This window comes from Rhinopithecus roxellana, chromosome 4 (genome assembly GCF_007565055.1).
Source record: "Rhinopithecus roxellana isolate Shanxi Qingling chromosome 4, ASM756505v1, whole genome shotgun sequence".
Lineage (NCBI taxonomy): Eukaryota > Metazoa > Chordata > Mammalia > Primates > Cercopithecidae > Rhinopithecus > Rhinopithecus roxellana.
Window position 1 is genome coordinate 177,473,450 of NC_044552.1, and position 23,295 is coordinate 177,496,744.

The 23,295-nt window shown below is 42.4% G+C and overlaps 1 protein-coding gene across 3 annotated transcripts in view; it reads right to left on the reverse strand.

Annotated features, from left to right (window-relative positions):
- The window catches only part of MTHFD1L (methylenetetrahydrofolate dehydrogenase (NADP+ dependent) 1 like), a 235,102-nt gene that overhangs the window by 115,538 nt on the left and 96,269 nt on the right, over window positions 1-23,295 (reverse strand). For 2 of the 3 annotated variants that reach the window (XM_030929150.1, XM_030929149.1), the window contains exons 19-20: window positions 23,091-23,159; window positions 14,530-14,641 (exon numbers count right to left, since the gene is read on the reverse strand). In XM_030929150.1, coding sequence (XP_030785010.1) covers window positions 14,530-14,641; window positions 23,091-23,159 — 181 coding nt within the window. Of the gene's footprint in view, window positions 1-1,962; window positions 2,046-14,529; window positions 14,642-23,090; window positions 23,160-23,295 lie in introns of those variants that run through there. The other variant, XM_030929151.1, reaches the window with a different exon arrangement.

Consider the following 23,295-nt stretch of genomic DNA (forward strand, 5'->3'; position numbering starts at 1 on the left):
CTACTACTATGAACTGCGCATGTCAGGGATCTAGGACTGATGCCTTATGATCTGAGGTGGAACCGTTTAATCCCAAAACCATGGAAATGTTGTCTTCCACGAAACCGGTCCCTGGTGCCAAAAAGGTGGGGGACCAGTGTATTAGAACACAGCACACACAGTAGGTCAGATGTAGGTCTTGGGATTCCCTGTGACAGTTGGAATTTAAGAGTTATATCACAATGCAAGTTAATTTAGAGTTCTTCTTTTTTAAATGAAAAGTCCTTGATTGGGCCCTTAGACGATACCCTGACTTAATAAGATTGGTTGTAAAGCAAACACATTTATAAAAGTTGCCCAAGTTCTGCATTGTTGACTAGTACTTTCATTAAAGGAAAAGAATTTAGAGTAGAAATCAAATTCACTATATGAGACCATAGACTGTACTTGGCTGGGTAAAAGTCACATACACAAAATGACTTAGCTACTCCATTTTCCAATAAAGTCTGCCTCTGGTTTCTCTCCCCTTGGTAGTGATGGTCTTTCCCAAATAAGGAGTCAAATCCCTCAAATTTTGCTTAACATCCCTTTGGGCACCAAGAGTATATTTGAGATGTCAAATATGCCAGCTGAATTTAAGACCATGTGTCTTTAATTTTAATGTTTAATGCCACTGAAGATTCTCTGCATTGTCTGTAGACAATTTTCATGTTGGAAGTTTCTTCTACTCTTTTGCATTCCAGAGTGCAAGGCTGAGGCAACACAGGGAAAGGCACTGAAATGGCATGAGGCCCCAGTGATGTGCTATTTCCCAGTGCTTCCTGCTTTCTCCCAGGTAACAAGGAAACATTTTAAACTAGAGGACTACCTGAACTCAAAGGAGAGTTTTCTTTTTCTTTTTCTTTTTTTTTTTTAGGCAGAGTCTTACTCTGTCACCCAGGCTGGAGTGTAATGGAGTGATCTTGGCTCACCACAACCTCTGCCTTCCAGGTTCAAGCAATTCTCCTTCCTCAGCCCCCCAAGTAGCTGGGATTACAGGTGCATGCCACCAACCCCAGCTAATTTTTGTATTTTTAGTAGAGATGGGTTTCATCATGTTGGCCAAGCTGGTCTCAAGTGATCCACCTCCCAAAGTGCTGGGATTACAGGCATGAGCCACGGTGCCCAACCTCAAAGGAGAGTTTTCAAAACAATCAGAGCCTCTCTGATTTCTCAGATCACCTCTATGTATAATGGTCCCAGACATCTCTGTACGAGGAGGACACACAAGCAGTAGTGTTCCCCATTGTCAGAACTCAAATTCCTCAGTGAGTTTCATTTACCAAAAGAAAAAAGACGGAAAAAAGTATACTCACAGAGGTATTCAGCACTTTAAAGAATGAATTATGTTTTTGAAGGCTTATCCTATAGGTGAAGATCCTTGGCATCCTACAGTAGGAATAGTAGCTGCCAACCCCTGACTCTTCTATTTGTGCCACAGACCGTGCCTTCTCCATCATCACTGCACTTCATGCCTAGAACAAGCCTGGAGACAGGTATTGGAGAGACCTAGATGTGGGGGAGATGAAGTGACCCACCCAAGGTCACAGACAGCACATGTCATAGAGCAATTCAAAACTAGGCAATTGGAGCCTGAAACCTCATATGCGTGGCTACTCAGAAGAAAATCTATCTCCATTACCTGGATTTTAATTGTATTATAGTGGAAAATGACACATGAATTACATTGGCATCAAAATGAACTCGAAAAATATTATTCTAACTTAAGTCCACTGAAACTTTGAAAGACAGATTGTAAAATGTATTAGTACTATGTTGATCTTTAAGAAATTCTGTTCCTAATTTTATAAAATATTTTTAATTTTATGAAATATTTTCCTTATACAGAAGAATATGTGTAAGTTCAAAAACATGAACTTCATCAATATACAAAATTCAGGATGGTGGTACTTTTTTACTTTTACCTTATTTATCTTGCTTTTTTTCTTCTTTGTCTTTGGTTCCTGTGTTAAGGACGGTAGGTACTTCTAAGCACTGACTTCTAACAGCTTACTATTCCCAATGCACTGTGTAGAAAGACAGAAACCAGGCTTCTCATTGAAAGTCTTCAGTTACTTTATCGGAATAAAGGGGGGAAAAGGCTTTCTAGCTACTTAATTCTCATTTGTTTTGCATTTTTCTTCTGAAAACTCAATTCTAAAAAATTGCTAAATCATGTACTCCTTTTTCTGCTGAGCCAGGACCATACAAATCTTTCCATTTCTATTATCTTCACAGGCGAAGGTTCCTCTCTTCATGTCATAAACATCTTTCCATTACTTTCATATTTAATGAACATACTAGCCATACATACAGGACCTACCTGCCTCTACTCCAGTAAGTACACTGAAGGTATTCCAGGTAAAGACATTTTATTCAAAGAATTTTATAAAAATATTAAAGTCAATAGACTATGTAGAATTTGACCATAAAATTAAATCATTTTGGATGGGTGCAGTGGTTCACGCCTGTAATCCCAGCACTTTGGGAGGCTGAGGCAGGCGATCACTTGAGACCAGGAGTTCAAGACCAGCCTGGGCAACGTAGTGAGACATCGTCTTCACAAAAAATTGACCAATTGGCTGGGTGTAGTGGTATCTGTCTGTAGTTTCAGCTACTTGGGAGGCAGAGGTGGGAGGTTCCCTCGAGCCTGGGAGGTGGAGGTTGCAGTGAGCTGTTAGCCTGGGTGACAGAACGAGACACTGTCTCAAAAAATTAAAACAAAAAGAAGAAAATTAAACAAAAAGAAAACAAAACAAAAAGAAGAAAATTAAACCCTTTCTTTGGTTTTCAAAGTTCCGAGGAAACTGCTTTTATGACAACTGCTTAGAATTGTACCTAACAGTTCCTAGGATTGACTTAGCAAGTAGGAAGACAAGAGAGAGTTTGACTTTCCTGAGGACTGCGCACCCATGTCAGGGGAAGCGCAGAAGGAGCAGGTAAAGGAGAGATGATGCTTTTGGAAGAACAGCCGGCCCCAGCTGCACTCGCCTTGGATGCTGCAGAACCTGGGACAACGGGAACAGCACTCTTGGCTGCCTTGGATCTATGGAGGCCAGCTGGCCCTTTTCATAGGGCTGGGCTGACAACCACTGATGCACGTATCACCAGGGCAGGAAAAGTCTCACAAACTGTAAGAGTTAAGGAAAAAAGACACCATTATGCAAACAAATTCTAAGATGATTAAAGGCCTCAATGCAAGAGACAACATTTGTAAGGCAATACAAACGATTATAACCTCCAAAAGCAGAAATTATGAAGAAAAAGGGTGGACAAGAAAAGGTACATCAAGCATATTTAAAAGATAAGCCATACAGGGGAGAAGATATTTGTAACTCATAATGGCAAGGTATTCGTATTTGGAATCTATAAAGGATTTCCATTAATTAGTGAGAAAAAGGTAAATAGCACAATACAAAACAGAAAATTCACAAATGCTCAGAAACAGCCATAAAGATGCTTAACCTCACAACTATAATGAACTACCATCAGACTAGCAAGAGCTAAAAAAATATAACAATGGAAGTGTTGAGCCGGTCATGGTGGCTCATGCCTGTAATCCTAGCACTTTGGGAGGCCGAGGTGGGCGGATCACCTGAGGTCAGGAGTTCAAAACCAACCTGGCCAACTTGGCAAAATCCCATCTCTGCTAAAAATACAAAACTTAGCCCAGTGTGATGGCGTGCACCTATAATCCTAGCTACTTGGGAGGCTGAGGCAGGAGAATTGCTTGAACCTGGGAGGTGGAGGTTGCAGTGAGCTGAGATCACGGCACTGCACTCCAGTCTGGGCAACAGACAGAGACTGTGTCTCAAGAAAAAAAAAAAAAATGTCAGGACAAATGTTGAGAGGTCAGAAATCTCACACACACAATTGGTAGTGATATAAATTGGCATAACGTTGCAGAACAATTTGGCTTTACCTATTAAGTTGTTGCTAAGTATACTTTCAACCCTCCAAATCTCACTCCTGTATATAGTCCCTAGAAGACGTTTTGGACTAAATCTCAGAGACATGGACAAGAATATTCCCTGTAGCATTATTTGTAACAGCAGAACACCGGAAGCAATCTGAAAGCCCCTTGACAAATAATGCACAAATGCACGTGCTATATGCACGCACAGAAGACGAAACTGCAAGCAAAATGAGGCTTTTTGGATCACAGCGACACAGGACAAATGCAAAACTGTTATGTTGCACAAAAATATCAACTTATAGAGCAGAGGTTGGCTAGTATAGCTCGCAGGACAAATCCAGGTGTCTCTCGGTTTTGAATATGGTCTATATCCTTTTTTTTTACATGTTAAATTATTAAGTTTTTAAAAATTATCCTTTTAAAAAGTTTTCTTTCTCTTTCTTTCCCTTTCTCTCTTTCTCTTTCCTTCCTTCCTTCCCTCCTTCCTTCCTTCCTTCCTTCCTTCCTTCCTTCCTTCCTTCCTTCCTTCCTTCCTTCCTTCCTTCCTTCCATCTCTCTCTTTCTTTCTTTCTCTTTTAAAAAGTATTCTCTCTCTCTCTCCTTCTCCCTCTCTCTCTTTCTTTTGAGACAGGGTTTCACTCTGTCATCCATAGTAGCTTACCAAGTAACTAGGTGTGATCATAGCTTGCTGCAGCCTTGAACTTTTGGACTCAAGTGATCCTCCCACCTCGGCCTCCTGAGTAGCTGGAACTATAGGCATGTGCCACCATACCTGGCTAATTAAAAAATTTTTTAAATAGAGATAGGATCTTGCTATGTTGCCCAGTCTGGTCTTGAATCCCTGGGGTCAAGCAATCCTCCCACCTTGACCTCCAAAAGCAGTGGAATTACAGGCATGAGCCACTGTGCCTGGTCACCTTTTAAAATGTTGCCAACCATATCAGAAGAGTATTATTACATGTGAAAATTATACGAAATTCAAATGTTAGAAACCATTAATAACATCTGTAGGAATACAGCCAGACCCATTCCTAAACATGGACTAGTTTTTGAATTCATGCTTTACCTATGGCTGCTTTCTAAATTGAGTCCTTGGGACAGAGACTCTGTAACTCAAACTATTTATGATCTTGCCATTTACAGAAAAAGTGCACTGACGTCGTTATAGAACAATGCAGTCAGTTAACATCTATTAATACATAACATTTGAAAACACATACAAAATACCAAGAAAAGCCGCACATCTGTGGTTCTAATGTGCAATGAGGTGCCGTGAGGCATTGCAGCAAACTCAGAGGCACTGTGGGATATTTTAAATTTTTGAGGGAAACGCGGTGATACAGGACATCGTTTGTTGGACACTGCAAATACTACTCATATGAGGTTTTTCACTGCTTCAACAATAGTGCTCTACATCCCTTTCAATGACACCATATATTTGTAAAGCAAAGTTTTTGGCAGGTACCGCAGCAAAATGCAAAAATCGTGTGAAAATCAACGTGGAGCAGGAAATGAGGCGCGAGTGTCAACTGATTACAAAGGGTCAGAAGTTGTCTGGTGCCTGACAAGGACACACATCTCATTCATAACGTATGGTGGTAATTTAAAAATGAAATGATATTATTTTTTCCTTTGAATTCATATGTTTTTTTTTTTTTTTTAGGCAGCTACTAAGTTGTAAGGACATAAATACTCATTAAGTTGTTTGGACCTACCTATTTAATAAATGGACATGTTAGGTATTTCTCTTGCCTGGGGGTACCATGAAAAAAATTGCTGGGCCATTAATGGTCATAAGCAGAGAAAGTCTGAGAACCTCTGCTACAGATCTTTAGTGTACATATTTGTATGTGGTCAAAGTAGAAACATACACCCGGAAATGATAACCACTCAAATCAGGAGAGAAGCAGAAAAAAGAACGGGATCAGGAGGGTCCACGGGAACTTCAACTATGTCTCTAATATCTGATTTCTTCTCTTCTCTCTTTTCTTTCCTTTTTTTTTTGTTTTTTAAGAGACAGGGTCTCACTCTGTTGCCCAGGAGAATTAAACTGCTGGGCTTAATTGATCCTTCTGCCTCAGCCTCCCAAGTAGCGAGGACTACAGGCATGGGCCACCATGCCCAGCTAAACGTATCTCTTTAAAAAAACAAAAAAACCAAAGGACACACAGCGACATGTTAAGATTTTGATGAAATAGAGTGGTGGGAACATTGGTGTTTGTGACATTGCTTTGCATACTTTCCTGTTTAGTGTATGTGCAGAACATTTTGCTTTTTTATTTGTTTTTAAAGGACAGAGGAGCAGCTTGAAAGAGGGCTACTTTACACAAAGTAAGAGTAACGGAAAGAGAAAGGCGAGGTAGGACAAAGGCCGAACAGGCAGTGAGGGGAGGAATGAGCTTCGGCACCAAGTCACATAGGAGAAATGGGAGCTCTGGAGACGACACAAAACCCTCCCTGAGAGTCAGGCCTCCCTGAAGACAGGGGCTGAAAAACACCATCCGTGATTAGCAGTTTCCTGAGTTAGCACATGACCTTCAGCCAGAGTCTCTATAAGCCAGCACTTCTCATCCTTGATTTAATTATGAATAAATTTACTAAAGGCAAAAAACCTGGAAGTATCATAATAACAAAAGTGGAGCCCAGGCTGAGATCAGTGTTTTTAAATAATGTAAACAGGGCAAGGTCTGGGAGAATTAAAGCTTAGAGCTGTAGAATCACTTGTTGTCAGATTTTTTTTTTTTTTAAAGGTGGATGAAATCATGAGAATGTTTAGTTTGGTCTAGTTTTCTTCTACCAAAATGATGGAATATTTAGAATTTCAGGGCAATAAAAGTGGAAAGAGAGAACAAGCCAGTAGCTGGGTATAGCCACCAGCAGAGTCCTCTGAAGCCAAGATTGATTATAAAACTGTCCCCTAGGCCGGGCGCGGTGGCTCATGGCTGTAATCCCAACACTTTAGGAGGCAGAGGTAAGCGAATCGCCCGAGGTTTGGAGTTTGAGACCAGCCTGGCTAACATGGAGAAACTCTGTCTCTACTAAAAATACAAAACTAGCTGGGCATGGTGATGCGCGCCTGTAAGCTGAGCTACTCAGGGGGCTAAGGCAGTAGAATCACTTGAACCTGGGAGGCGGAGATTGCAGTGAGCCAAGATCGCGCCACTGAACTCAAGCTTAGGAGACAGATGAGACTCTGTCTCAAAAAAGTAAAATTAAAAAATAAAAAAAACTGTCTCCCAAAAATACAGGTTGAGAGGTAGGGCAAGGAAACAGAGTGGGACTCGATAAGGTCATCTTTAATCAGTAACCTACTTGGGAGGAAGGAATGTTAAAGTAGGAGAGAGAGAAAAAAAAAGGACCAAAGTTACCCACCACTGTTGGCACACATTACGATATATTGGCACAATATAGTTATATTGGTACTTCCTGTAACTGTGACCATCTGCTATGGACAGCTCACCTGAAATTCTTCTTAGTTTTTTGAGACAGAGTTTTGCTCTTGTTGCCCAGGCTGGAGTGCAATGGCACAATCTCAGCTCACTGCAGCCTCCACCTCCCGGGTTCAAGCGATTCTCTTGCCTCAGCCTCCCTAGTAGCTGGGATTACAGGCATGTGCCACCACGCTTGGCAAATTTTGTATTTTTAGCAAAGACAGGGTTTCACCATGTTGGTCAGGCGGTCTCGAACTCTAGACCTCAAGTGATCCACCCACCTCAGCCTCCCAAAGCGCTGGGATTATAGGCGTGAGCCACCACACCTGGCTGAAATTGTTTTTAAAGGGAGACGATGGCAACCAGGTAAAGAGCATTGAGAAAAACACTGAGAGCACAATAGCCGCCTGATCACCCACAAGCTTTGGCAAGAGGGAGCCCTTGGGTCACATCCTCTGTCACTTATTCTCTGATTGATCGTGGACATGTATCATCATCTCGCTAAGCTTCTGTTACATCATCTGTAAGATGAGGATAGTAACACTGATCCCACAGACCGTTTTAAGGATTGAGTGAGAAGGTATATGATAGTCTCAGCACCAGTCTAATGCTCAGGAATGACTTAGAAAACAGGGGCATTTTTAATGAAAATATTAACAAGGCTTTGTTTCCCAATCCCATTCAATTTGTCTTGGAACTGCTACGTCTATTCATTCTGATCTCTAAATCCTAATCCTGAAATGTCTGAGGCAAAGATCACCCTGTGTTTTAATTGGGCACTTGTCTCATATTTCTCCTCTGCTGCATGAGTGTTTATGCTCAAGTACCCAGGAAGCACCTGGGGAACACAGCCGGGTCTGTGTGATTCTCTACAAAGAGCAAGCAGCAGAGTTGCAATCGATTCGGTAGCTTTTTTTTTTTTTTTTTTTTTTCTGAGTCGGAGTCTTGCTGTCGCCCAGGCTGGAATGCAGTGGCACTATCTCGGCTCACTGCAAGCTCCGCCTCCCGGGTTCACCAGCCTGGTCAACATGGTGAAACCCCACCTCTATTAAAAGTACAAAAATTAGCTGGGTGTGGTAGCCCACGCCTGTAATCCCAGCTACTTAGGAGGCTGAGGTAGAATAGCTTGAACCTGGGAGGTAGAGGTTGTAGTAAGCCGAGATAATGCCACTGCACTCCAGCCTGGAAGACAGAATGGGACTCCATCTAAAAAAAAAAAAAAAGAAGTATATATATCCATATGCATGAGTCTATATTCAATTATGGGAGGAGTTGTAGATGTAAGTCTATCCATGAGTCCACCAGTGACTGGTGACCCTCAGTTAATGACACCTGCCTATAAGGATACACAACTGCATTCTGCACTCCCCTGCAAAGACAAGATCTTTACCTGAAAACCGGAATCAAAACCAACTGAGAGAGCAGAAAACAAATTAAAAAATCCAAAGTTCATGGGTAAGTTTGAAATTCCTACAGTTTAAAGATGAGATAATAATGTTTTTAAAATCCAGGAACTCAATACTGCTTTTTCCTTTCTTTCTTTCCTTTTGCTTTATTTTTTAAATGTAATACATGATTAGAATTCAATGCCAAATATCTGTTTGCCTTTACAGCATGTAAATGGAAGTTACGTGGACTCCCATGAGGACTGCTGACTAACGGAAGAAACAGCCACAAAGGTGATCACAGCAGTTTTTGAAAAATTCTCATAAAGTGTTTTGCAAATTCATGCAATTATTTAAATAAATGTCACTCTGTTTTAAGTCTAAATGAACTCTGATTCCATTATCTTAGACTAATTATTCAGAATCGACAAAATAATTACTTCCTTGCATGTGCTTTTTGTTAGAACGAAAATTAGACCAAATCAGCAAAACCGGTAATATGGAGACAGTTCTATTTAAGAGATGCCCATCATTCCTTAAAATTCTTAGTTAAGAACCTTAACTAATATAGTACTTAATCAAGTGCATTGTACTTACCATTGAAGTTCTAGTCTCTCACATCACATCATCAATACTGGGTGGCAAGAAACCTGTCTTATTCATCTTTGATTCTCAGCTCCTAGCAGATAGTACTTGACGTACAGCAGAAGTTCAATAAATGCTCATTAAAGGGGTACTGAAGTCAATTAAGTTTCAAAGGACTTAAATATATTTTCGATTACTTCTTTTCCAGAGTATACACAGAAGTGAAATTGCTAATCATTTGTTCATTTTCAGTTCTACCTAGAAATTCCACCAAATTGCTCATTTGCTGCAAATCACCTTTTCAAATTCTCTATTTTTGTATTGGATTATTTGCCTTTCTCTTATCGGTCTTTAGTCTTTAGTGTTTTACGCATTCTCAATGCTAATCATTGTCTATTATCTTTGCAAATGTTTCCTTCCAATCTGTCAGTTGTTTTTTAACCTTGTATCTTTTATCACATACAGTTTACCTTTTAACGCAGCCCAAATTATCAATATTTTTCTCTTTGGTTTGAGCTTTTCACATTTTAAGAGATCCTTTCCTGTTATGAGATCATAAAGATAGTTTACTATAAATGACAACTTTCTGGAGAACATGAATTCCTGCTCAGACTTCAGAAACACCTCAGATGCGCCTACTGCATTTAGCTTCTGTAGAAGGATGTTGAAATCAAGGTCTTTTTGTCTCACTTTTCTTTCGGGCCTCAAATCAGCGTCAGTTTGCTCCTCACATGCCAAAGGGCGGTGCTGGCTGAACTGGCAGGGTTTGCAAAGCAGTTTGAAACAGATTTTGCATGCCTTAGCCCATTGAGGCTTCAAAAGGGTTGACAGGTTAGAACCTGGGAAAGAATTTCTTCAAAGAAAGTTATCAGTGTGCCACATCCAGCTCCCCTCCCAGCGCCCAGTGAAGAGGATGCAAAGCTACTTTCCCCTTTTCTTGTTTTTATTTGTATTTTTTTTTTTGAGACAGAGTCTCTCTCTGTTGCCGAGGCTGGAGTGCAATGGCATGATCTTGGCTCACTGCAACCTCCCCATCCCGGGTTCAAGTGATTCTCCTGCCTCAGCCTCCCAAGTAGCTGGGATTACAGGTGCCTGTTACCACGCCCGGCTAATTTTTTTTTGTATTTTTAGTAGAGATGGGGTTTCACTGTCAGGCCTCCGAGCCCAAGCTAAGCCATCATATCCCCTGGGACCTGCACATATACATCCAGATGGCCCGAAGCAACTGAAGATCCACAAAAGAAGTGAAAATAACCAGGTCCTGCCTTAACTGATGAAATTCCGCCATTGTGATTTGTTCCTGCCCCACCCTAACTGATACAATATAGTCTCCCCCGCCCTTAGGAAGGTACTTTGTAATATTCTCCCTGGCCCTTAAGAATGTACTTTGTACGCCTATCCCAAATCTATAAGAACTAACGATAATCCCACCACCCTTCGCTGACTCTCTTTTCGGACTCAGTCCACCTGCACCCAGGTCAAATAAATAGCCTTGTTGCTCACACAAAGCCTGTTTGGCGGTCATTCACCGTGGTGGCCAGGCTGGTTGTTCTGAACTCCTGACCTCAAGTGATCCACCCGCCTAAGCCTCCCTACTTCCCCCTTTTCTTTTTCTTAAGCCACAAGTGAGGACCAGAAGACCAGTCGGCAAGGCTCAAGGTGTGTCCCCAGCCAGAGGTCAGAGGTCTCTGGTACCCGAGACCAGGTGTGGAACCAGAGGTAGGAAAGTCTAAATGAGGTGCTGCTCAGGGTGCTTCTGCCAAAAGTGTGAGGACCTCTGCTGGCAGAGGCTACATGGGCACCATCTCATGCCAAAGCTTCACCTAGGAGGGGCCGGGGCCAGCCTAAGTGCAAGAGGAGGGTGACAGAGAAGCAAGCAGCCACCTTCCCCTTCCCACTGTCAGCCAGAGGAGGCCCATATCGGGGAGGAGAGGAGCTCAAGTCTGAGAGACACTTGGAGTTTTTGGTTTTGATATAAAACTGGATGTGCATTTTTAATTTCAGGGGCTAGTCTTATGATTGAAAGTGACTACAGGAATTAAAAAATACATATGTTAGAGGGACTAGATATTAACTGAGAATGAGAGGGAACTGTTACAAACTTCATCCAAGGGCAAGGAATGAACCAGTCCCACACTGCAGGCTTGACCAAGTAATGAGGAAAGAACATTGTCTCCTGACCACGCCCCATTCCCACTGTCCAATACACTGGCTTTGCCGCCAGCATTCCAATAGAGCCATAGCATGGACACACCACCTTCAGGAGAGGTCAACATTACAGGGCTAGAGTTCCATGGTACGTATTCAAGAATATAAGTCATTGCCATCACAAATTTAGACATCATACAGCATGATTTTTAGACATTAAAATATATTTGTACATCTATGTTCATAGCAGCATTATTCACAAGAGCCAAAGGTGGAAACAAGTCAAATGTCCACCGAAGGATGAGTGGATAAACAAAGTAAGGTCTATCCATACGATGGAATATTATTCTGCCTTAAAAAGGAAGAGAATTCTGATGCCCGCTGCAACATGGATGAACCTTGAGGACATTATGCTAAGTGAAATACGTCAGTCACAGAAGGACAAATACTGCATGATTCCACTCACATGGGGTATCCAGGAGTCAACTTCATTGAGATAGAAAGTAGAAGACTTCTGCCAGGGGCTGGGGGCAGGGGAATGAGGAATATTTAATGGGCATAGGACTTTGGTTCTGCAGCCTGGTTGCACAACAATGTGGGTGTACTTTGCTACTGAATGTACACTCAGAAATGGTGAAGATGGTAACTTTTATGTTATGTGTATTTTATAACAACTATAAATAAAATCATCCAAAAAATAAAAGGATCTAAAGAAAAAAGAAAATGGAACCTTCATCAGTAGTGTATCAATAGTGGGGGTAACAATGACAGCCAGGAGTGGCCAAGAAGGATTGAGCCTTACCATGTGTCAGGTGCCAGGACTCAACCCTGTGATCTCATTCATGCCTCATTTCAAACCTACCAAGTCCTTTTGAGAGGGAAGCCCTATCCAAAGCTCTAGTTTACAGGTAAGGAAACCAAGGAAGACAAGCGTTCATGTGCCCAAGGTTATCTGTGACTTGAAAGCAGTTGAGTTAAAACCTCTGACTTTAGGGCTTGCCCTCTGAATCATCTGGCAATGGACAGATTTCATCCTTATGAAAAATTCCCCCCCTTACGGCATCTTAGACTAGATGAGATCATAGAAAGAATTAATGTAATTGCTGACCTGCACATAGTTCAGATTTTACAAAGCATTTTCTCACTTGATCCTATTCATTAAAATACTGCAGGTAACACAGATACTCTCTTTTTATTAAATAAAAAATTGAGCCCTAGAGAAATGAAAACACACTGCCAGTCGCGGCTCCAATTCCACAGCGTCTACCTCTGAGTCCACAGCTACACATCCACATCCAACTCCTCATCTGGTCCAACTTCTCATTTTTCAGATGAGAATGTCTACAAGGGACACACCCAGAGAGGCTAATGGCTTGTTCAAGGTCACACAGAGAGCTCATTTATTTTGCATACATCATCGGTTTATATCTTTAAAAATACTCTGCCATGATAACATGTATATTATAAATATATGTTTGACAAAGTAAGAACTGGTACGGGCAGAGATCGCTATCACATAAAATAGAGTGCTTCCTTCTAGAAGCTACTTTATTTGCAGAGCTGATGCATCAGAACCACCACTTCACTTAAGCACCCAACTTTCCAGTGTCCACCCTGACCCAGCCTCCTCGTCCATTAGCTCTACAATTAGGCAGCGATCAATTGAGCAAATTCACTTAGACAGCACATCTAGCCACTCTTGCAGTGGATTTGCTACTGAAGCAGCAAAGTACATGAGAGCTGCAGAATACAGATTGTGGAGGAATGGAACTCCATCAAACCTCATCTGATCCTGACTGCCGGTCCACGAGGAATTCTTAAAAGAGTCTCAATAACCCTGAATGAACTTTGTGACGTCTGAGCATAAAATGCAGTGCTAAGTTCTTTTGTCCAGCACACGCTTTTCTAATAAAATAACTCTTTTGAGTTTGATCCAAAACTGATGACAAGAGTGAAAGAAAAGATTGCTATCCCTGATTATAGGCATACGTAAAGTTAATGGGAATTACCTGTTAGCATCAGAAGTCTGCCAACGCAACCCCTCATATGTCAGATTAAGGGACTCCACCATGAATGCCTGTATTTTGGTTTTGTCCTTTGTTTCCTTGCTGCCTTAGTATCATGGGTGAGACTGGGGCTGGTACTGACTTAGTAAACTCTATGAGAGTCGCCCCTTCTTTCTAGCTGGAATATGCAAGAAAAGCCAAAGAGGAACAGGTTCTACAAAGAGCTTGACAGCAGCAAAAGGTGTGCAGTCCTACCAATGAACATTTCTAAGTCTACTGGTTGGGAATCTCTCCTACATTAGCTCACAAAAAACAAGGAGAAACTGTATATGGAAATAATCCCATGAATTCAAGTTATCAGTACTACATTGTAAGGGTAGTAACGGCTGACAGTCAATGAGCACTTTCTCTTATTAAATTACCATTAGACAGTACACTCCACAAGGGCAGGGGCTAAGGCTGGTTGTTTTAATTTTATTTTTTTCACAGAGGCAGGGTCTTGCTATGCTGCCCAGGCTGGACACAAACTTCTGGGCTCGAGCAATGCTCCTGCCTCAGCTTCCTGAGTAGCTGGGCTTAGAGGCCTATGCCACTGCACCTATCTCTTTTGCTTACCACTGGATCCCTAGCTCTCAGTAGCATGCCTTCTAAGTGGTAGCTTCTCAAAAAACATTTGCTGAATGACTAAAGTATCTCATTTAGTTTTCACAACAATCCTAAAAGGTTTGATACAATATTGTTACCACAATTTTACACATAAGAAAACTGAAGTTCAGTAGTAATTAAAATGTGTACAATGTCACTCAGTTTGCAAGAGTCAGAGTTTATACTCAAACCCCTATGGACTTGATACTAGAATCTATGATTCGAGCACAAGCATAATTCCATAGACCAGACCTTGGGGCTTTTCCATTACTGAAACCATTTATGAAAGAGGGGGCCTGAAAGAATATATTTTATGGATATCACTCCATTCTTGTCATCAGCTTTTAGATTTCTTCAATATTCTACAACAACTAAATTTAAAAGAAGTAACTTACCTACAAATCCTTCTTCACCAACCAGTTTCAGGGCAATTTTATCAGCCAACACTGAAGAGTTGCCATGAGCAATGTTAGCAAAAGGGCCCGCATGCACGAACACAGGTGTCCCCTAGAGAAGTGAAAGAGCAAATCAAAATCCCAAAAGACAAACGGAAGCATGGAAACCAAGATCAATTTGGGGCAAACAGGGTAGGAAAGCTTTTATGAATACCGCATATTTAATGCATAAAATATTTCAAAGACAGTCAAAACACCCTGACTCAATCAAAGGACCAAATCCCCTCCGGATTCTAGAAACATGTTATTCAACATTTAATGCTGAACCTGAGACACAAAACTGTGAGAATATAGTCACTTCCTTCCAAAACGTTAAGCGATTTTGTTAGTTGACTCAATGACCATGAAATAATTATTTACCTTATTTTATGTTGCTATGCACTATATTTTTCAAAAGAATGAAATTAAACCCTGATAGTATAAGAAGTGTATCTATTTATTTTTTAAATTAAGAAATGATTCCATTCAACAAAAGGTAACCATAAAAATCAATACAATTGGCTGGGCGCAGTGACTCATGCCTGTAATCTCAGCACTTTGGGAGGCCGAGGTGGGCAGATCACCAGAGGTCAGGAGTTCAAGACCAGCCTGGCCAACAGTGAAACCCATCTCTACTAAAAATACAAAATTTAGCAGGGTGTGGTGGTGTACCCCTGTAAACCCAGCTCAGCTACTCGGAAGGCTGAAGCACAAGAATCACTTGAACCTGGGAGGTGGAGGTTGCAGTGAGCTGAGATCGCACTCATTCCAGTCTGGGTGACAGACCGACTCTGACTCAAAAATGAAAAAAATAATAAATAAAAATAAATAAATAAAACCCAGGGACACATGCTTATGAATACGTAAATATGCATGTTTGGTGTTTATATCTCTGTATTATCTCACTTCTATCTAGATTAACCTTTTAAGTGTTCTGAAGAAAATATTTTTAAAAAGAACTTAAGTCTCCATCCCCTCCTAACCTTGCTGGTCTTCTGATGTCCTTGCCCATAATAAGCTAGTGGAGATGGTCAAAGCTTGACGAGGACAAGGTCACAAACTCCACCCTGGATGGGCAGCTGGCTTCACTCAGCTACAGGCTGCCAACTGTGTGAGAAGCACCCAGCTTGGGTCTCCAGGGGACAGAAGTGGTGGGGGCTGAATCTGCACAAGCACATTGCTGGTCCTGGGATAACCACCCCAAACTGCTACTAGATCCTCAGCAACACTTTAATTTAAAAAAGCAAAGGACTTTTATCCTTTGTAGACTCTCTCTTATTTTTCAGGCTTGATACTAACCTATTAGCAAAAGCATTTTTTATTTGTAATTGATGAATAATAATTGCACCTATTTATGGCGTACAATGTTCTGTTCTAATATATGTATATAGCATGGAATGATTATATCAAGCTAACCAACGTATCCATCACCTCACAGATTTATCCATTTTGTAGCGAGAACATTTAAAATCTAATTTTTTAACATTTAAAAAATGCACAATGCTTTTTTCTTTTCTTTGAGATGGAGTCTTGCTCTGTCACCTAGGCTGGAGTGCAGTGCTGCCAACTTGGGTCACTGCAACCTCTGCCTCCTGGGTTCTAGCGATTCTCCTGCCTCAGCCTCCCCAGTAGCTGGGACTACATGTGCATGTCACCACACCCAGCTAATTTTTGCATTTTTAGTAGAGATGGGGTTTCACTATGTTAGCCAGGCTGGTCTCAAACTCCTGACCTCAGGTGATTCGCCTGCCTCAGCCTCCCAAAGTGCTGGGATTACAGGTGTGAGTCACCACGCCTGGCAACAATCCACTTTTATTAACTATGGTCACCTTGCTATGTAATAGATACTGAAAACTTATTCCTTCTGTCTAACTGGAATTTTGTATTATTTGGTCAACTTCTCCATCCCCCACTGCCTCTGATAACTACTATTCTACTCTTTACTTTGCAAAAGCACTTTATATTTTTGTATAAATGTAGCTTTAGCTAGAAATCACAGAACCAGATAATGCTGAGAGCATGAAGAGGCCAACTTCTTTATCCAGAAAGTTAAGGTCCAGAGAGGCTAAGGGAATTCTTCAAGGCCACGGAGGAAATTAATAATTAAGTCAAGATTAGGGCTCTGGTTTTAAAACTCCCAGTATGGAGTTCGCGAGAAAAAAATACTGGAACGTCATTGTTAGACATCCAAACACAGGTACACACACACTTGCACACTCAAACGTGGCTACAGCTATAAGATACAGTACATCGAATTAAACATGTTGCTTAAAAAATTCTATGACTAACTCAAAGGCATACACACATTTATCTTCAGTTCTGGGTTTTATCTTATATGCAGAACACTTAGGAAAATAAGGCAGGAACTATTTTGCTATGCATATTCTCCATAATGGCCCTTTCAAACATTTCATAAGATTAATATTTCAATTACTTGTTAGCTTACCAGAGTTCTAAGCACTTACATGTGAGCAGTAAAAAGTAAATAAATAAATGCACAAATAGAAATGTGGCTAAAATGACTGAAGAACTGAATTCCAAATTTTATTTAAATACAGGTAATTTAGGTTGAAATGGCCACATGTCCAGTGGCCGCCATATTGGACAGTGTGCTCTCGCATATGGAGTTTCCATCAATGCCATACATGGCTAACCTCTGGGAAAATGTTAAGAGCTCTCATTGTTTCTTGTCTTAAGTCTTCCTCAGTCTGGCGATATATGAGAAGCACTTGGGGTACCCAAGCCTTATCCCCAGACATTATGTTCTCTGGGTCTGATGGGGAGTCCGGCATCAATCAATATTCTTAAATCTTCCCAGGAGTCAGGATTAAGAACTACTGGTCTCCTGGTAACCTACAATGATGTAGCCCTTGATGACCTCTTACCAGTACAACCAGGTGTGTTCAAATGTGAACAGGAAAGCATAATCTACAAACTAGTCAATGATGTTTGGATTACCTGCTGAGATAGATTCCTAGTCAATGATTAGATACATGAAACCCAGAGTGACAACAAAGGATCAGGGTACAAGAGTTCATGTGTGCAAATATTTTAAGTGAATGCAGTGTTTTATTTTGTAAAAAGGTCCTTATCTTTTAAAGTAATCTTAAAACAGCCTATGCCTTAAATGAAATGGATGACATGGAACATCCTGAAGATAGTATCTTCATTTGCCAAGTGACAGATTCAGAAACAAAGCCCAAGTCCATATAATCATCTGGCGAAAGTGGTTTCTCTATGGAAAGCTTTGTTTGCTTCCTATAAACACATGCTTATTCTTTAAGGGATGTATTATAGTTACTGTGGATTTCTCCGTTTTCTGACCAACAAGAAACTTGTCTGTGTACCTTCACACTTCGTTTAGGATGAGGAGTTCTTGTGTCCTTATAGTCTGAAGAATTTCCCCTTCTCTCCCTAGCAAGCCCAGTCCTGTCCTGTATATGAACAATTTGAGCACTTTTTTTTTTTTTTTTTTGAGGCAAGGTCTCAATCTGTCACCCAGGCTGGAGTGCAGTGGTGAGATCTCGGCTCACTGCAACTTCCACCTCCCGGGTTCAAGTTATTCTCCTGCCTCAGCCTCCTGAGTAGCTGGGATTACAGGCGTGGGCCACCACACCCAGCAAATTTTTATATTTTTAGTAGAGGTAGGGTTTCACCATGTTGGCCAGCTGGTCTCAAACTCCTGACCTCAAGTGATCCGTCCACCTCGGCCTCCCAAAGTACTGGGATTACAGGCATGAGCCACCGCGCCCGGCCTGAGCACTTTTTGTAATACAATCTAAACTTGTTATTTCTGTGTTGCCTAATAAATCAGAGATTCAGAACCCTTAAAAAGAAAATAAAAGTAAGGGCAATAAGAACTGCTTGGGGCAACAAATCCACTAATTGATTCATTAAATGGAAACTAGACTTTCCATTTCCCAGGTTTCAGAGTGGGAAATATCTCAGAAGCACGAATGATTTCTAATAGAAAAAAGAATTATTTAGGCCAGGCATGGTGGCTCATGCCTGTAATCCCAGCACTTTGGGAGGCAGAGGTGGGCGGATCAAGAGGTCAGGAGTTCAAGACCAGCCTGGCCAACATGGTGAAACCCCGTCTATACTAAAAACACAAAAATTAGCCGGGCATGGTGGCAGATGCCTGTAATCCCAGATGCTTGGAAGGCTGAGGCAGAAGAATTGCTTGAAACCGGAAGGCAGAGGTTGCAGCAAGCCAAGATTGCACCACTGTGCAACAAGAGCAAAACTCTGTCTCAAAAAAAAAAAAAAGAATTATTTAAAACAAGAAAATGATTAGCACTAATAATAAGTATTCATCTTTGAGGGAGAAGTGTTATGAAGGAATATCACATCACTTCATATTTTTTCTCTCTTATTCAGTTATTTATTAACAAATGTGTATTTTTAGGAGAATGTGGTAAAAATAATAAGCATTCACTCAATTAATCAACAAGTCTTTACTGAGCCTCTAATAGCTGTCAGGTACTTTCTAGAAGGTGGAGATATGGTGGTGAACAGGATGGAAAAGGTCCTGCTCTCATCCCGGTGGGAGGAGAAATACAGAACACGGACAAGGAAGTAGGAAGCTCTCAGCATTCTGTGCTATGCACTGCAATGACAGCAGACGGAGGGGGGTTGCATATTCCTGTGGCTTTTCTGAGCAGTTGATGCTTACACGACATGAGACCTGAGGGAGGCGAAGGGGCTGGACATGAGAATATCAGGAAGTGGCCCAGGTAGTGGTGTCAGCCATGCAAAGGGCCCCCAGAGGATGAGAGATGAGGATAAGGGAGGAGGGAGGGACGAGGGCCAGATCCTAGGGGCTTTTCAGACCAGGAAGGAAACATGGAAGAACTCTAAGCAGGAAGGTAACAGGGCTTGATTAGGTTTCAGTCTCTACGACTGCTGAGGAGAGAGAGTATTTTGGAAGAAGAGTAGCAGCAGAGAGACTGGTTGGGAAGCTGCTGCACTGCTGCAGGTGGGGCGGGCTGGCGGCTGAAGCCGGAAGGAGGGAGGCATTGAGCACCGTGGACAGGGCAGAGTCATGTAACCAAGGACGACTTGGCAGGAATGGAGACAGGAAGTGGGGAAGGGAAAACAGGCCTCAGGATCATCCCCGGGTTTCTGCCTTGAATGACTGGGTAGGTTTCAGGGAAGTAGAGAGCTGGAAGGAAGTAGGAGGTGGGTCCTGGTTTATGTATGAGTTTGAAATGGCTTTTACCCACCCACATGGCTCCTGGTAACTACACCTGCAAGTCTGAAATTCCAGGAGCATGATATTCCAAACAAGAGTTTGGGAGTCATCACCCGGCTAATCCTGGAGGAGAACGGGGTGAGAAAGGTGAGGGGTCATCAGAAAAGCCAGCAAAGCAGAGGAGGAGCAGTGAGCAGGCCTGGGGAGGAAGGGACCCCAGATGCCAGAGGAACCAGATGCTCCCGAAGGAAGACAAGGGCAGCTGTGTCAAACCGTTGAGCTTCTCTGAGGAGGGCAAAGCAACAAAGGCTTGGTGTCTCCGAGGGACAAGTGACCTGGACAAGGGCAGTCAGGAGAGGTGGAACCCAAGGTCAGTTAACATGGAGACCCCAATGACAGACAAGAGCCGGGCAGGAGTTAGATGAGGATGCAATAGGGGGGGAGGTTTTTGAAATGTTTTTGTTTGCTTTTTAAGATGGCCTACCTTTGAGGACACGTGCCTGCTGGCAGAAGGATCAGGAGAGAGGAAAGATGCGAAGGACAACCTGCTGCAGGACGGCGTGGCCTTGGCACCTATGCATCCTGCACCCCTCCCCCGGGGCTGCAGACACCTGTTCAAAGGTGTTCAAAGGTGTTCAGTCCTCCTTTCCTCAGCTCAGGGGACATCTTCAGGCTACACCCTCACTGGACACCTTCAGAAATGGTCCCCCCATTTCTTTCTATTCTCTTTTTTTAAAAGACAGAGTCTCGCTCTGTCACCCAGGCTGGAGTGCAGTGGTGCAAACTCAGTTCACCGTAACCTTCGCCTCCTGTTCAAGTGATTCTCCTGCCTCAGCCTCCCAAGTAGCTGGGATTACAGGTGCCTGCCACCATGCCCAGCTAATTTATTTTGTAATTTTAGTAGAGACGGGATTCACCATGTTGGCCAGGCTGGTCTTGAGGCTCCTGATCTCAAGGGATCTGCCCGCCTTGGCCTCCCAAAGTGCTGGGATTACAAGCGTGAGCCACCGTGCCTGGCCAGTCCCCCCTTTTCTGTCATATTGGTTCTGATATGGTTTGGCTCTGTGTCCCCACCCAAATCTCATGTCGAATTATAACCTTCAGTGTTGGAAGAGGAGCCTGGGGGGAGGTGACTGGATCCTGGGAGTGAGTTTCCCCCTTGTTGTTCTCATGATCGTGAGTGAGTCCTCATGAGATCTAGTTGTTTAAAACTGTGTAGCACTTCCTCCCTCGCTCTCTCTCCTGCTCTGCCATGTGAAGACCTGTCTGCTTCCCACCATGATTATAAGTTTCCTGAGGCCTCCCCAGCCACGCTTCCTGTACAGCCTGCAGAACTGTGAGCCAATTAAACCAATTTTCTTCATAAATTACCCACTCTCAGGTAGTTCCTTACAGTAATGTGAGAACAAACCAATACGGGTTCCTAACCAGATCCTCAGTTCTTTCTGCCTGAGATTGCAAAACACATTGCTGCCCAAGGCCTCTGCACTAAAGGTAACACCCAAATGCTCTTCAAGACACATGCATGGCTCACCCCCTTGGTTTACTCAGCTCTGTGCTGGTACTGCTTTAACAGGCGGGCAGGCACAGACATATACAACCCACTTCACTGTGCCCCTCAAGGCATCTGATTTTTCTTCTCCAGACCTTACCACCAACTAACATGCTGTGTGTTTCTTGACTTGCCTTTGGCCTGCCTCCTTCACTGAAGTGGAGGCTTCAAGAGGCAGGGACGCTGAATAGTTATTTCTCTGCTGTGTTCTTTGCCCCTACTATACTGTACTGGTCCATGTGATGCTTTAAATAAATATTTAATCTTCACTGTCAGGTTAGTTGTTGCTACTTTCACCACTTTACACGGGAGAAAACTGAGGCTGAAATACAAAATAACTTACCCCAGGTCATGGTTAGTACGTGGCACAGCGACCATTCAAACTCAGCTTTCTATCAGCTGAATGAATGAATAAACGGATGGATATTCCGCTGCCTTGCTGCTGTGTTCCCCCAACATACTTGCCTTCTGGTCACCTCCACCACCTCCCTTTGTCCCACTGCAGCTTGAGGACAAAGAGCCCATTTGTACCACTTGATGGTGCAAATTTTCCCCCAATTCCCATGTTTACTGAGATGGAAGGGAGCCAGAGGACTGGCCATGGTGGGATCATTTTTAGCATGGAAACTGGCAAATGCTATAACCCAGGAATTCTTTCCCCAGAGTGCTGACTGTTGAACACTCACCAGGACATCACTGTCTCCCTAGTTCCCTACCCCTACCCTTCCACTAGTCTCTACTCAATTTGCCCAGAAACTGCCTCTTTGTTTGGGGTTTGGGCCCAAACCCTGAGGTCTCACTAGCTAGGAGTCAGGAATTAGACAATTACTAAATCAAAGGAGTATGACTAGTGACTAGAAAACTAGATTAAAATGGAGATAACTTGACAAAAAATTTAAGTTCAGTGAAGACAAGAGCAGGGCACGTCATGTACAAAAACAATATCCTTGTACAGTGGAACGCAGAATACTTTCCTGGAAAGCATTTCTTGGCATTTACTGTATTTTGCTTGGAAACAAATAAACAACAATACAAAAGCAAACCAAAAAATCCACAACTCAATGATGATGAGAGATTAAGGGAAAACAGAAACTATATTGTAAACATGGCCATACAACCTATTGAAATGTTAGACAGACATTGACATTCTTTTTTTTTTCCTTTTCTTTCTTTTTTTTTTTTGAGATGGAGTCTCGCTCTGTTGCCCAGGCTGGAGTGCAGTGGTGTGATCTCAGCTCACTGCAATCTCTGCCTCCCAGGTTCAAGCGATTCTCCTGCCTCAGCCTCCAGAGTAGTTGGGACTACAGGCGCGCGCTACCACACCCGGCTAATTTTTTTGTATTTTCAGTAGAGACGGGGTTTCACCATATTGCTCAGTCTGGTCTTGAACTCCTGACCTCATGATCTGCCCACCCTGGTCTCCCAAAGAGCTGGGATTACAGGCGTAAGCCACTAAGCCCTGCCTCAGACATTGACTTTCTAAGTTTCTACTCGGGTCAATTAAGCCAAGACATAACTCATATTAAAGAAGCTATGAATATACTTTAAACTTTTTTTTTTTTTTGGTTGGCCAAGAAGTTATTCTGATGCTTCTTCATAAATTACCCAGTCTCAGGTAGTTCCTTGTTCCTAACCAGATCCTCACTCTTTCTGAGATTGCAAAGCACATTGCTGCCCCAGGTGTGCTCTATGCCTGCCTCATATTGGCTAAAAATGTTCACATTGTGGGGCAATTCAGTTAATGCAAACAATTACTATAAGAAGAAAACCACTTACTTCCAGGGTCTGCATCAGGTTTGGTTTTATTGCATCTTTCATCAAAACTGTCAAAGCACCTGTCACCCCCTACAGGAGAGAGAAAAACATTAGAGTCCCGACAAAAGATCATCCCTCCAGCCTGCTTCTTGGGTGGGCGTCCCCACAGGCAACCCCGGGCCACAGGGGACAGTGCTGCTGTCTCTGTCCATCTCTCCCCATCAGA